This window comes from Mesocricetus auratus, unplaced genomic scaffold (genome assembly GCF_017639785.1).
Source record: "Mesocricetus auratus isolate SY011 unplaced genomic scaffold, BCM_Maur_2.0 Super-Scaffold_100024, whole genome shotgun sequence".
Classification (NCBI taxonomy): Eukaryota; Metazoa; Chordata; class Mammalia; order Rodentia; family Cricetidae; genus Mesocricetus; species Mesocricetus auratus.
In genome coordinates, this window is record NW_024429205.1 from 1,894,593 (window position 1) to 1,910,546 (window position 15,954).

Sequence of the window (15,954 nt, forward strand, 5' to 3'; positions counted from 1 at the left end):
CCAGGAAAATGCAGTAGTTTTGTTTGAAAATAAAACAATATGCTCTTTTCTATATTTTCCTAGGGAAGCCATTTGTAATGATACATATCTATTAGAAAATAAAATTTCAAAGAGCCCATAGTCTGTTTCTCTCAAATAAGTGTTAATTATACATTTCCTGGGTCAACCAAAAATGTTCTCTGAGCCCTTGTTAGCTAAAGGCCAAATTTAGGGAGAAAATACACTTTCTCTTAAAGAGTGTGCAAATATCTTTTCTTTACCAAGGCCCCTCTTGGGCTCCTAGCAAACGTAGGTAGGGTCAAGGAGATGGACTTACAGTAATCTCTTTGGGGTCATCCTCATCTACCCTCCGAGGCTTCATTTTGGTGTAGTCTACCGGTAAGTCCCAGCAATCCCCCTCACTCAGCTGGAAGCATCGGCTGCTCATCACTGCCTGCTGCTGGGGGGACATGGGCTCCAGGGGTGTCAGGACTGGGCAGCAGCTGTCTCGAGGCCTCTGCTTGTTCATGCTCAGGTCCAAGGTGCCATTCTCGTCCACTTCCATGTCTGGGTTCTGCTGAGAGAAGGATGTATTACCCAGAAGGCCTAACTGTCTTCTTTCTACCTTTGTCTTTCCCAACTAAGGGTGACTGTTAGCTATGACGGAGTTCACCAATATAACTCCCCATTGCCCCCACTTCCATTAACACACAAGTGAACCATCATGGTCAGTGGGCATGCCTGCTGCCATAGGCTTACCAGGGAAACTGCTCGGAAGATTCACCCATCCATATCATCTACCTGTATATCCATCCGTTCATCATCCATCTATCTATCCACCCCCTTTCCTGTCTCTATCCATCATCCATCCGTCCATGTATTCATTTATCCTTCACCATCTGTACCAATCCTTCACAGATCCATCCTCCATCCTACCATACATCCATAGTATACCAGCTTATTTTTTCCTTCATTTCATCTATGACAACAATTACAAAGTGAATAAGAAGGAAAAGGAAAGGACTTGAGTATTGATGAAAGGATGGAGAAAGAACTAGAAATTTCCTTCTGACATGAAACCCAATGCCGAGACTTTTCCATTTCAAAACAGGTGGTATTCACTACAGTTCCCAAGGCCCTATTCTAGGGAATCTGCTCTGAGCTTATCTGGATGTCTTCATATCTGCTACTGTGCCAAATGGGTAAAAAACGAAAAGTGAGACAAACCGCATGCACACATGTACACACACAGGCGTGCGTGCACACACACACACACACACACACACACATGCACGCACGCACACACACACTGATGCACTGAAACAGACCAAACTCTTCAGAGTCTGCTTTGCTGGCAGAGGGGTGAAGGGATTTGGATGGCAGTGGACAAGCACAGTTAAAATAAACCTCCATTTTCCCAGTGAGTTTGCTCTCTCAAGGAAAAATGTGACCTCCAACTTGAGTGATCCCATGGTCGCTCATATCTAGCCACCTCTTCTTGTTGGGCAAGTAAAATGGACACAGGGTACTTTGTTCTTAATATATTTTCAGAGTTGTTCTGCCAGAACTCTGTCAAAGCACCCCAGATTCCAAGCTTTGATACTAATTTAGATGCATCATATTGGAACCATTATCCCAGTTGTATTTTTTTAAAGGACAAAACCAACAAGCTCAGGGGGAGGTTCCTATGTTTATTCTCACCGGGAGGAATGGCTTTTGTACTAACTTTGCATTTCAGTAGCCCAGATGGCCATAAAGAATTCATGTTCCCTCATACTGTCCCACTAATATGGAGTAAAAAATATATCAAAAGAATGAAAGCAAACCATAAAGTGATTGACCTTTCTCTATTCATATAAATTACAATGGTTTATGACAACTGCTGTCAGTGCCCGGAGTCTCCAGATACATGGAGGGCAGGTGGTCAGGCCCTCCTTACTGCCACACTGCTTCCTGCCTCTAGTCCTGGGGAGAAGCTCACTCACTTCTCTGCCCTATGAGTGCTCAGTGCTGCGGCGGGCCAACAGATAACCGCTCATCTGGTTATCCTTCTGCTGGTTATCCTTCGACCGCCACACACGAACCATGGTGTGCCTGCTTCTCTCCATGCTCACAATAATAAAATTCATAGCTTAAAAGGGGGAAATGGGTATAATTGTATTATAACCTCAAAATAAAAAAATAAAAGTAGTTCTCATGACAAATATAGTTTCTTGAACAGATGAGAAAAATTGAACGATGGAAACCTTCCTTGAATCTTGTAGTACTGAGGATGCCACTGAGGTGACGGCATTGGCTGAGACCACAGACATTGAGAATGCAGTCAGATGTCACCTCTTTGCTTCCCTATCCTGGGTGACCTACTAGCCATATGGTAAAGGGACAGCCTCCCATTTACCTAACAATGATACCACTGAGCCTTTTTTTTGGCTTCGTGTACCCTGAAGTGGAAATATCATAAAGGCCAAGGGTGATGGTTGTGCTAATGTCCCAGACACAAGCTAGAGTTGGAAGTGACAGACACCTGTCCACTGCTCTGAGGCACAGGGCTGTAGTGCTGGCAGTGAGTCAACTCATAGCCAGCTCCCTCGCGACACAGCTGAGGCCCTGGGCATACCCGGGCGGTGCACAGGTCCTGGGGCTTGGTGGACAGGTTCTGTGGCATTTCACGGCAGCGTGTGGACAGGTTGAGGATGGCTGTGGCTGCCATGTGTGCGGCCTCCATGTCATGTGTGTAGTCAAAGCTGCTCTTGCTACACGTGCTACTGGCGCTGCTGCCACCACCGCAGCTGAGATTGCTGCTGCTGCTGGGTGCATAGCTGCTGGTGGTGCTGCTGCTGGGGCTGGCATTCTTGCAGTACCGCTTGGCTGGAGAGACAGAGGACAGTGTGGTTAGGCCCCGCCCCCAGGATGTTGGACACACAACTGGTCCCAACCCACCCATCTTTACACACACAGAAATGGGGGTTATTCATGAAGAACCTAGATTCTTCCCATCCTACACTGTACATGCTTGAATGAACAGAGGATTGGAGTGACCCTGTGAGAGGATCATCCTTGTTTTGACAGCAGCTCATGACTGCTGCACCATCTACACATTTGGATAAGATAGGACTTGACTGATTCCTTGGGTAGATCCATGAAGAGTCTGACCACTCTTTCTAGCCATATGTGTAGTTGACCTAGATTCTCAGGATCCCCAAGAACCATCACTAAGGCTGTGGGGACTATGGGCTTTGTGAAAAAGGTTTTGGCAGGGCACATGCTATTGTGAGCCAAACACCTCTATCCTGTAATTCTTACACATGCTTCTAGAGTTAGAGGGAAGAGTGAGCTTGGCATATGCCTAAGGACAGATATCTATCTGTCCAAACGTGGGACACCAGAGGGCAGCCGGGTCAGCTCCTCATCTGCCTGCAGGAGGTCTTTCCTTGTAGATCCTTAATCAGCAAGCTTTTATGCCAGCACCTTCAAAAACAGCCAGCAAGTACTTGGGAGCGAGGGTTAATTTTTAGAGCTGCTTAACATGTCTCTCCTTCATGGCTGATTTATTAGGATGGGTCTTTTCACTAACACACAAGCACTACTAGTTGCACACACAGGATATTCATTTTCACCAGACTAGATATTCCAATTAGAGATACCATGTCTATCTAGCCTCCTCAGAGTGAGGAAATACCTAAAGGGAACTGTTAACGGTACAGAGAATGGCTCTAGGGGTCAGGGATGTACATGGACCAGCTTGGCTAGGCTAGGGCAATGCTTACGGCTGTCTTTCCCCCACAGGCAATGGCAACCTTAGTCATTCTTGTAGTAACTATACCTGTGCCTGTGAGAAGCCTTGTGGATGGCTACTGCTCTCTGGGCTTGTGGCCTCAGGGTCATTAGCTGCTCTGTACCTAGAGCTTGATCTTGGCAACTGTCCTCCAAAGAGGACAAAATACACAAAATGAACCATAAACCTTCTAAAAGAGTTAGCACAGGCTTTGTTGCTCATACTTTAACATTATCTCCAAACACAAACGAACAACCATAGTGAAATAACCCTACCTGGTAATGTGAATCTCAATTAAATGTTCCCTGTTTAAGTCTCAGGGGAGGTAAGGTATTGGGAAAACATTTTAGTAAAACTCAGGTTACTTCAGTTGAGGCCAGATCCTGGGGTGAGAGGGACCACACCATTCTAATGACACCCTCCACACTAGGAAACAAATTGCATAAGCGACTGTTTCGTCCAGATTCCTTCCCAGGGACCACAGTCAGTTTCCAATACAGCTCATGGAGGACAAACAGCCACTTGGACACACTGTTAATTCTGCAGGGCTGGTTAGTCAACCAGCCTCAGAGGAGCACAGGAGCGACTCCTGCACTGGGTAGGATGAGGGGTCAGTGGCCACCTATCCATTCTCTTCTCTCTCTTTTGTAAATCCCATTGGTATGACTGTAGAGCTGTGTGTGTGAGAACAGTGGATTTAGACCAATTACAGCTTATACTGGGGTCCCTGAGTGACTGAGCTAAGAACAGTACGGGGGACCAGGCAGAGGCCTACACATGGGCAATGAGAGTTACACTTGCCATGCTTTGAAATGTTGTGAATGTCAACTCAAGTTAATGATTCTGCATCATTAAGATTTTTGATAAAAAAAAACAAGACATGAAAATGCTACAAAATTCAATACCACATATGAAGGTGCCTTTGGAATAAGGCAAACCACACAGCTCAGACTGGTCTAGACCTGCAGAGCCTACTACATCTACCCAACAAATCAAGTGCTGGTGTAACAGGCATTTACTACCACTTTCCAAGACGGTTTTATTTTGTTTCCTTTTTAAAGGGGGAAGGCTAGCCACCAGTCCAGGAAAAAATTAATATGGTATCTTCTCGTTTCATTTTTGAGACAGGGTCTCACTATGCAGGGCTATGTCAGAGCAGGAGGACAGCAATCCCTTTAAGTTCTATTGAGGTTTGTGGGCACAGAGCTAAGGGAGAGCTGGCAGATGGCCTGCAGCATCCTGTCCACGGCAATTGCTTCCCAGGTCAAATATACCAGATTCTCTAGCTTCCCACCTCTCTGTGGACTGATCCTGCTGCATGTCCACCTCACAGATACAGGCACTGAGGCTGTTCAGGGCCGCTGCAGTCCAGAAGGCCTGTGTCCTGTACTGCCCCAGCAATTCATCTGCCCAAAACACTACATCTGTGGGCAACATTTTACTAAAATAAGTCTTAAAAATGATTGCATTTCTCTCATCTTACTTTGATCACTTTCCATTATCTTGAAGGTGTAAGTGTAAATATGCCGGTGCCTGTACTTTTCCAGGGGTTTAAGTCATGGAAATGATGCCTGCATTCCGACAGTTTGGCAGAGCAGAAGTTTAGCAGGTGACTGAGTTATTGGTAACTTCTCTATGCACCTGCCAATTTCCATCAGGCATACAATCAGGGTGATATCCATGTCTGTATTGCTCCTTTTACTGAGTCTAATAATTTTTGTTTTATGCAAAAATGAAATTAACAGTACCTATACTTTAGGTAATTCAAGAAAGCAACGTCTTTCATCCTGCTAACACTGCTGATATCCATAGAACTGCCAGTCTGAGTCACTCAGGTCACACTCAGCAAGGCGTTCATCCATGGTGCTGAGGCTGGAAGTGCTGCAGAGTGAGGGCATCTACCTGGATGTTCCTGTCACTGTACTCCCCCACGTCTGACCAGAATAACTGAGGCATAATGCATTTTATTTTTTCTTAGCAAAAAGTTCTATTTCAGGTGAAACTATGTATCCTAGGTACCAACAGATGATGGGAAATGAGAATATTAAGGCTTCTACCCTAGAGGCCACTGGTGGTTGATAGCCAGGCAGCCACATTGAGTGCTATATCTGCTTACATTCTGTCCCTGACTGAAGATGATAGAATATCATCACTGATCCCCAGGACTAAATATGGGCTGCCTTCAAAGACTAAAACCCTATAGTGGCAAACCAACCCAAAACCTGCAGCCAGAACCTCCTCATCAGCCTACACTGCTTATAGAAATTCCCATACTCCTTGGATGGCATCTGTTTATTTTGCTTTTCAGTTTCCTTCAGGGAATAGACACATGGCCATACAATCATGAGTTTCCACGAAAACCAGACAGATAGGAATATAGGGTCATTGATCACTAAGGTGGGTGCTTTCAGAAGGGGAAATGGCTCCCTTAGCCCTTAACTTCTATGTTGTGTACAACAAACAGGCAGGGACTGGGATGCAGAATCTTCCATGGAAAACAGGATTCTTCTGGAGCATATGTTGGGGACAAGGCCTACAGAGGGCCTGATTACCTCCTCTGTCAGATTCACTGTCTTCCCAGCCCACTTCCACGGTAAGGCCTGAAGACTCTGAGGACCAGATCCCTCTGGGAGCTAACATACCGGTATGCTCACTGATGAACTGACCTAGGAATGGGACACAGAGATACACTGCAGCAGGTAGTGTGTTTGCAAAGGACACACGCGGCTGCTGTAACGGGCTGGAAGGTAGTCATAGAACTAAGCAAGACATGGCATGCTGCATGAGGACTCAGGCAGAAAAGGCCCAAGAGAGTTTTTCAGGTAGCATAAGAGAAGCAAGTTCCAGGCACGGCTATGGCAGACAGAGAAATCCATGCTACAAAGGGTTAGCAGGAAGGACCTGGGCTGATGGAGCAGCTGCCTGATGCTGGTGTCTAGGATGTCCTGGAGTCTGGGCTAAGGTGAGAGGGCTGGTCTAGAAAGTGTACTGGCATTTGTGGGTGACAAGGACGTTTGAACTTGAAGACTTTGCAAGGGGGAACAGTCAAGAGGAAGGGGCAGGAGTGGGAGCTGTGGTGGCCCTAGGATACAACCAGTTGCAGCGAACCTAAGGTTATGAGCTGTGCCCAAAGACGCAGCACCCAGGTCAGCAACTTGTCTTTGAAAATGACATGGTGAAAAAAAATTGAGGCTGTCAGGACATTAAGTCCTGGGCTGTGCTACTAACCTAGACAACAGTCTAGGCCACAGATGAAAGTGACCATGGGCTCATAACCACATACAGAGAATTTAAAATTTCATATAATTTCCATAGAGACACCCTTCTTTTGACTTTCTTGTTAAAATTTAAAGACATAAGAGCCATTCTTAGTTCTCCTTAGGGGAGGGAGATGCTAACTTCACACTCATGAACTGCGTTGTCCCTTCCCTCCCATTCCATCTCCCCCTGTACACATAGTCTTCCCGTGGGAGGTGTCCAAATCCACACCGTGACAGAACCACGAGGAGGTTGTTTCCTCAGCCCCTACAGCTGAATCTTGTTTTTCCTTCTGGCCTCCCCAGGTCACCCGAGTGCTCCCAAACCCATGGGCATCCCTGCATGTGAAGCCTACACCAGTTCTGGGCACAAGTGTACAGTTTACCATTTGGTGGCACTCAACCAGTCCTGCAGAGAGAATGCCCTATGCTTCCGTGTGCGTGAGTTCACGCCACACACGTGGGTTTCCCGTCTTACCTCTCAACCCTTTCCCAGAATGTCAGACTAAGGAGACTAAAGAGGATGGACAGAAACAGCTGGTGAGGTGTCCGGGAGAAGCAAGGGGTTGATGGGAGGTTTGCTGGCCACAGAGGAGGCTAGGTAGGTGAAGAGTGGATATCCAGGCCCTATGCCTTAGTTACACCTCTCTGCACCAGTGTTCCCAGTCCTTAGAGAACTAAAAATTCTATGTCAGGCCAGGATTTACAGGACAGAAATCTCTTATTTCTCAAAGAACGGGAGACATGTTCTCTGAGTGCCTGAAAGAAGTCTGAGGCAAACAGGGGGGCACTGCCATAGTCGACTACATTGGAATCTACCTCTTGGTATCTGGGCACAGGGATGGCTTCCCTAGGTGGGGCCTCCTACACAGCCTCCCGACTCAGACATTTTGTCCGGCCTGGACCCTTTTCAGTTATAATCTCTGCCAGCAGGAGAGAACTAGAGCTTTGATTTGCTTCCTCAGAACGTTGTGGTGGAAGGCTGCTACTCTTCCTTTTTTTCTTTGTTTCCTGAGAATCTAATGCTGAGGTTTAACTGAGCATGCCTCATAGACTGGTCTTCTCTGGTGGACCAATGGAAAGCCTACCTCATCTCAAGTTTGCAAGAAAGGCATCTCTCTGGATTGAGAGAATCAGGACTAACAAATATGCTCACTGCTGCCTTCGTGGTAGGAAAAGAGCGCCCCCATACCACCTCACCGCCACTCTTCACGGCAACAGCCTCGGGCAGGGACTCGCAGTGTCTTTAGGAAGTGAATACCCTAGAAGGTTCTTTCATGCGGGATCCTGTAGCTCATGAAGTACAAAGCTGTGGTAGCCCAAGCAGGTTCACTTACAGACCAGGAAAGGGCGTATGGCTCTAAAGACACCTTGGTCAGCTATGACTCTACCTGCACGCCCAGGCTGAAGTCAGCAAGGGGAAAAGAGAAAGACGTGTCAAGCTGTCTGACGAGGCACATGGGAATGTGCCACAGCCTTGGAGTAGGAATGCGAAAACCAACATCTGATGGAAAGATTAACTGAAAGCCTATCAACTGCATTTACATCTGTGTGAACATAATTTCCTTTTGATCCTTCATTTGCAACCGAGCGACTGAATTACAGGACTCGAAACCAGCTAGTAATTATTACCATAGAGACAAAAAAAACCCCAAAATACTTATTTTCATGATACCTTTCTTCTTTGTATATTTATCTGCCTGAATATTACAGAACTGATACACATGAATGATCAATATGTGATATGTCAAAGGAATATTAAATTTCATTCACAAAACAAATTACTTGTTATCTCTATAAGAAAAATACAGCTTAGAAAGATAGGCAGCATCTCATGTTGAATTGTTAACAGGGTTCAGAATCCCCAGACTTTTAAATACGTTTTATGTGTGTATGACTTTAAGTATATTTTTCAGACAGGGGTCCTAACTCCCTAAAAGCTCCCCCTTCTCCATCTGCAGGAAGGCATTAAGCAAGACTCTGACATCATCAGACGACCTGTACGTTATTTGTGCCATGAGTTCTAAAAAGGCATGGATGCCAAGGCTCAGGGTCACGTATTCTACACTGAAGCTGGCCTTCCTCCTCAACACCCAGACAGAGAAGGAACACATGCCTGGTTTGCTCACAGAGCTGGTTGTGTGAAGTTATCAGCTATGCCTGCATCAAGAGCCCTGTGTATCTTTTAAGAAATACCAGTGCACGGGGACTCCACCTTCATTGGTCTAGGGTACAATCTATGCATAGACCTTGAGCAAGGCCTTCTCCTCAGAGGCTTCTAATGTATACCCTTGAAGAGCATTGCATTGTCAACGTGGAGCTTCTTAAAAGAGTTCAACCTGTTTCTCCCAGTGAAACTTGTCTTGAGTATTTGCCTTTAAAAAAAAAAGCTTATAAGGGTACCAGCTCAGCCACACCCCAAACATAGAGAGCCTAGGCCTTGTTCTCTATGTAGCCAGAGGCCTATGCCTTGGAGTCATTGCAGGAAACCATACCCCTCCTACCCACGGGCGTGTCTACCTGCCCCTCCTGGGCCCGGGGCTCTCAGCACAGGGCTCTGCCATGTGTGCTGTGCCTCTGGCAAGCACTGGGTGAGCATGAAGAGTGGCTGATCTGCGGGACAAGGACACACACAACAACAACATCATCAATGTCAACGTGTCTCTCATGTATAAGAGTGTGCACCTCCTACCATCGTCATATCCTTTGGGGGATATGTCCCTGGTTTGCACCTTGGGAGCTATGGCTCTTTTGCCATAAGTATGGTTGTCGTAACTGTTGTATTCAAACGAAGTCTTGGAATATTTCTCAAGCTCCTTGGCCAGGTTGGAGCGCGGTGTTGTCGTGGGGACATTGTTTCTGTAGCCATACTGAGGAATCTCAAGTTGCTTGACAAAGCACATTGGCCTGGAAATAGACAACAAACAATGGCTTGATTTCTCATGCCCGCGCATGCAACATGACTCATGTTTATCCTAGTACACATGATTTCTTTCATGTATTGTGGATTCAGGACCTTTCACAAATTACAACTCTACCCCTTCTACCAAAAGACTTAAGTATGCATCACAAAATACCTGCCTAAAAGTCAATACTGGAAATAAAAGAAGAAATAAAATGCTTAAAATGTGTTTTATCATGTTCTTTCACTTTCAGGAAGACTGGTGATGAAAATATGACAGACGAGGTTGAGGAAGAATCTGATATATATGAGGTTGAGGAAGAATCTGATATATATGAGGTTGAGGAAGAATCTGATATATATGAGGTTGAGGAAGAATCTGATATATATGAGGTTGAGGAAGAATCTGATATATTTGTGGAGGTCATGAAAGGTAATGGAATCACACAAAATGGCAAAGACTCCTAAGAAATTTTCCTCAAAAAGTAAGATAAAATAAAGACACTTAGGGACATAGGATAAGACAAAACTGGATCAGAATTTATCTAGCTGTGTATTAAAATGGAGTTGTAGGAAAACCTTTGATCAAATATTCATGGTCCTTCAATGTTTTTGGTTTTTTGTTTTATCTAGTAGTCCTTTATTTTAGACTTTAGGATAAAATATTTAAATGGAGGAGTTTTTACTTCTTATTCCTTCACTGATGTTCTGTCCCGTGTGTCTACTACATAAGTGGAAACCACTTAGGACATAAAAGGAGTTAAACATGGGCCTCCTTATACTCTTTAGCGGGCTTCTGTCCTGTATAACAGATATGGACAGGTGTTTGCGCATGTCAATCTCAAGTCTTCTCGCTAATTGACTAAAGCTTTTTCCAGGGCAAAATATTGTTAAAAGGACCTGCAGTCATCTCCATAGATCAGCATCACTTTTAAGCAGTATATCTACTTAAGATCTTCCTTGATTTCAGGTGGGCTTACTGATAATTCTATTTCTGATTTACGTGCAACGTTTTAAAAAAAAAATAAGATGCCAAGGAGAAAAAACTGGATGTTCTAGCAGGAGGAAAAAAATTCGGTGAACCCACGTGTAAGCGTTGGTTCACAGTCCATTTACAAGGGAGGCACACGGACGACCAGAAACCCTTCCTCACTCAGTGGATTCACGCGTGGATGCACTGCACGTACCTCAGTGGGAAATACGGTCGGTTCGTCATCCCGAAACGCTGCGGCTGTGCTGCGTAACTAGGAAACCCTGCCTGTACCTCAACTGGAAATACTGCCTGTTCCAAGGCCGGAAATGCCTACTAGCCGGAAGCACGGCCTAGCCTTAGCGGGAAACGCTGCCTGTTCCTCCCGGAAACGCTGCCTGTCCTCAGCCCCAACTGCTTGCAGCGCCTCCCCGGGAGTCGCTTGCTGGCCTCCGCCGCCGGGGTGAATCGGCAGCTGTTGGGTGGGCATGGGCAGGCATGGCCACGGGTGGGAGGGTTTGCGGGAGGCCACAGACCAGGGCGGGGTCCCGGTGCTCAGCCCGCAACTTCATGCCTGCCTCCCACACAGTCTCCGGGTCATTGGGAAAACGTTTAGGAAACATTAAAAAAACGGCTTTAAAATTACCACCCAGAATTCTTTCAGACTTAAAACTGTTGAAATCTTGGTATAATTCCTTTTTTAAAAGTATTTAAAAAACTGAGCCTGATTTCACACGGCATTTACCATTTCTTTTATTTGCTTGGGGTTTAAAAGCAGCCCGTATTGCTTGGTATTAGACTCTGAATGTTAGGTTACTGAACTATTATTTTCTCTCAATTTTATTTTTGCTGTTACAACTTTTGATAACATTCATCCATGTTACATTACTAAACTATTTCTTTCCATTTTCTTTTTTGCTAATAGAAGTTTTGACAATGTCCATCCGTGATTATTTCTTAAATTTATATTTAGTAGTAGTTACAAGGAAAATGAGTCCTCTTTTACTGATTTATTATGTTTTTTGTTTTTGTTTTATTTTTGTGGTACTACACTGAACCGAGAGTATAGGCAGCCACTAAACCAGAGTCATGCCTACAGGTCCTTTATTGGTGAATTCTAGGCAGACAGTCTGCCACAGAGCCATGCCTCTAGATGACCTGACTTCTGTATGTTACTCCACAATATATCTATGCCACATTTATGGTGGCACAGCATGGTTAAAATACAGTCTCAAATTAACCAGCATACTGTCTTCAGTTCGCCAATTCAGTCTATTCTTGTTGAAGCAATAGAAAGTATATACCAATGTATAGAAATATCAGAAATCAAAGAGGGATCATCTTGGAATAGAGGAATTATAGCTATTTTTATTTTCTTATTTTTACTTAAATATTTTAAATTTTCTGTAAATATTATAACTTTTTACCAAAGGAGAAAGGAACTTTAATCAATTGCAGGAAAAAATTATGCAATACTAAATGAGGACACAAAGCCATTTCTACCTCTTGCCTAGTGATTTTCTCCAAGTAACTTCTCCCAAAGAAATACTTCAGCAGAAGCCCAATGCTGTAGCTATGGAGAAGTATTCATCATCACTCTTTAGAGACAGCCTGTTTGTCTTAGAGCTAGCTCCTAGTTTTGGCTGTGCTGTGGCATTCACTTAACCAGGCATATTCAAATGTGGTCATTAGGATGCTAGTTAGCGTTGGTGTGCAGAGACACAGACTTTGTCTTGAGACTGAGTGAGAAGGCAGAGGTCCATTGACTATCACAGATATCATGGGATGTATGTGAAGTCTGCGAGGAATGTAGATGTCTTCCTCTACCAATAATCACATTCCCAAATGTGGAAAGTGGGGATTCAGTCCTGCCCCCCAGGCCCTTTCCACTTTAGCATGCAGTATTGACTTCAGGTAAGTCATGAGCCCTTGTACTCTGAGCGTCTTGCCTGTCACACGACAGAGATGCCACCTACCACCACCCACATCTTAGGGTGTGTGAGGATAAAAGGTGATGGCAACTTTGATGACTTTTCATACATGGTAATGAGGCATTCACCATTCTTGCATTTTCTAAAAGAGCAGTGCCATCCATAAGTAGGTGATGTACCTTGCTCCAAACTGAGATAGTTATATTGGGCTACTAACATCACTGATTTTCAAAACTTCTCTTTTATTCAACATTCATAGAGTGGTGAATTGTCAGGGCTGCAAATCATATAACTGTGTCCAATTCTCTCAGTTCAAAAGTCACACTGAGCCACTGGAGACCTGGGAGTTATGCTGACCTCCAGGTTTCTACATAATCTTATAAAAGAGAGGGCACAAGTCTCAGCTTCTATTCCTCTGCCTAGAGCACATCTACCCTGTGGAGTGTCCCGAACACTCCCCATGCTCTCATCTGGGATGGATTCTGATGGAGCTCCACCAGTGATACACTTCTATTGAGTACCTGAGGACTCGGTCTGAGGCTTGGTTGGACTTGGACACATCGCAGCTCTGGTGTTTCTCTTGGGCCTTTGCCAGTTTTTCTGCAGCAGCGATAGGGCACCCGGAGAGGCTAGAATGATATAAAGAAGATTTAATTAAGTGTATGCCTTGCCATACACTGATGCACCCACTATGTTCCGTCCTTCGGCCAGCCAAGAAGACCCTGAGGTAGACGGAAATGAGTTTTCCAGCTTGCCTGGTGCTGTGTATGCCTGGGGTCTGGTACACAGCTCTGATGGCAACAACAGACCTATCCAATGAGCACCCCAAATTCCAAGAAGCAAATCAACATAAGCTGGTTAAAATTTCTGGCAAAAATTTAGGAGTGTTGGCCATTTCTGGAGGCCCAGGTGGTGGCAGCTAGAGAAAGAGTTGTTGACAAACCCAAGAGTAGCAGTTAGTCGACTGTACCAGAAGGTGGCACTGTGAGCTGATGACACAGAGGCATCTACCTGCAAGGCTTTAGGGATTTCTGACCTCAGTTCATGAAGGGAAGGATAGAGAAAGGAAGGTGCAATAGGAACACCCTCAGGACTGCATCCAAGTGTGTTTAGTAACTAGTTCAGGTAGTCAGTATGGCAGAGGAAGCAGAGAAGTTTCTTTGTTTGAGCGTCTTCCTCGGGAAATCATGGTGTCTGCACGCTGCCTCTGTGTGCTCTAGATATGCGTGGGTGTCCATCCACATACACACATGTACTGAAGCCAAAAGAAGGAGCTGACATTGAAGGCTCATTGCACAGGACTAGGCAAGGATCTCCTGCATCTCTGTCAGCCCCTAGAGATTCAGTACCAGAGAACCTCCACTGGGCATAGAGCTGTGATCTGTTTTGTTATAAACACCAGTAACCAAGCAGCTTGTTGTGACTAACCAGTTAGACAAAAATTAAGAGAAAATTTACAGCTTCATTTATCCAGGAGGAAACCTAAGCCATGGCAAGACAAACCTTAAGAGAATCACATTCTGCTACTGCAGAAAGGAAGTGATCTGTTACCACCTGGATTTTTCTGAGGAACTTGCCGTCTCTTATAACTTACGAAACGGATGGGGAAGAAAACTGGAACTTGTTAGCATCCAGAGTATGATTCTGATCATGTATTTTTCAGCAGTAATACAGTGAAAGCCATTGACCTGGAGTACTGTCCCCATTGGTATACCCTTGCCAGAGCTTCTGGACATCTGTTCATATTTTAATGACGCCCATGCTGTTGGTCAGGGGATCCATCAGAATTCCAAGAGCAACCAAGTTAGTCATCTGGATTAGCACTGCTGGGTTCTAGTTCATTGTTCTATATGGTAAGTGGAAGACAGCCTCTTCTATGTGTGAAGATAATAGAAACTTGCTGGACCCTTCTGGTCACTGTCATTGTAAGAGGCTGTGGCTTCCATCTTGGATGCTGTACCAAGAAGGGTATCTTGTGAGGGAACAGTGCTCCTTTATACTAAGGGAGACAACAACTGAAGAAATGCAGTCTTCAAAACAGGGCAACCAAGCCTTTGACCTTCCTATACATGGTGCGGCCGACAATTTAGGAGCAGTGTGTGAGGTCCACCAGTCTCCTTGGAAGAGGAGGGATGCATAGAAGGGAAGAGCTCCCATGGGGCAGGGTTGTGGGTGGCTCTCTCTAGCATACGGCAGAGTGTGGCTTACCTTCTGTGCGAGTTCCTGTTGCTATTCACATGCCCTCGCCCTGTGCAGCCTGGAGTGGGACACTTGAGAACATTTTCATGCATGGCAAGAACTTGACAAAGGAGAGGCAAAGAAAATAGCCCAGCATTAAAAGAGAGAAGTGATGAGAATACAATATGCAATTGTTTCTTAACAGGCTCGATTAGTTTACAACAGACAGGCCTACAAACGTCTGTGATGTGCATGACCAGGAAATACATGTGGGAAGAGCAAGGAGGTTGTATGACTGTACTCAGGCATGCAAAGCAGGGTGCACTGGCAGGGAGCCAAGGGGGTTAGAGAGCGCCGAAACTGAGTAGCCCCTCACGGGACAGGAAAGCAAGGGTCATCCTAGTGTATCCCATGGGTAAGCACTGGATGCTGATCAGCCGTGTAACAGCACATAGCCTGGGCATTTTAAAAACATGCCTGTGCTTTGGAAACACATGGGATCATCAAAGTCTGAGGTGAGTAGGCAGAATCTTAAACTTTTTTTCCCAAATAAACCATGTTTGCTTAGGAAATCAGTATTTGTGTGTGTGTGTGTGTGTGTGAGAGAGAGAGAGAGAGAGAGAGAGAGAGAGAGAGAGAGAGAGAGAGAGCAGGAATACTAAGATCTCTGCATTTTTGCCACACTAAAGTAACAAACAGGAAGATGAAAAAGATGACCCCCCCAGGGCACAAGGACACTGCCTGTTGGCATCTGGGGAGGCTGGTTCTTATCTACAGTTCTATCCTCTGTCTGCTGAGGCTTGTGGGGTTAGGAGCTCTGGGGAAGTCAAGACAATAGACTCTAAAGATGCTGGCTGGCCACATGCTCTGCCTCTCTGAGCGGGATGCATGCAAACCCCAGTGGCCTCTGGGGCAGTCCTCCCTGCCCCAGAGCCTGCCTAGGGTCAGTGGTCATGTGAGGT

At 45.3% G+C, this 15,954-nt stretch overlaps 1 protein-coding gene across 26 annotated transcripts in view; it reads right to left on the reverse strand.

Annotated features, from left to right (window-relative positions):
- The window catches only part of Myt1l (myelin transcription factor 1 like), a 380,106-nt gene that overhangs the window by 70,714 nt on the left and 293,438 nt on the right, over positions 1-15,954 (reverse strand). For 15 of the 26 annotated variants that reach the window (XR_005870745.1, XM_040730678.1, XM_040730677.1 and 12 more), the window contains 6 exons: positions 15,023-15,113; positions 13,336-13,443; positions 9,704-9,918; positions 6,307-6,420; positions 2,504-2,847; positions 317-556 (listed from right to left, as the gene is read on the reverse strand). Coding sequence is in view for 25 of the 26 variants with exons in the window: in XM_040730678.1 (XP_040586612.1) it covers positions 317-556; positions 2,504-2,847; positions 6,307-6,420; positions 9,704-9,918; positions 13,336-13,443; positions 15,023-15,113 (1,112 nt within the window). In the remaining variant the exon portion in view is untranslated. The remainder of the gene's footprint in view (positions 1-316; positions 557-2,503; positions 2,848-6,306; positions 6,421-9,703; positions 9,919-13,335; positions 13,444-15,022; positions 15,114-15,954) is intronic. The other 11 variants (XM_040730695.1, XM_040730698.1, XM_040730696.1 and 8 more) reach the window with 5 other exon arrangements.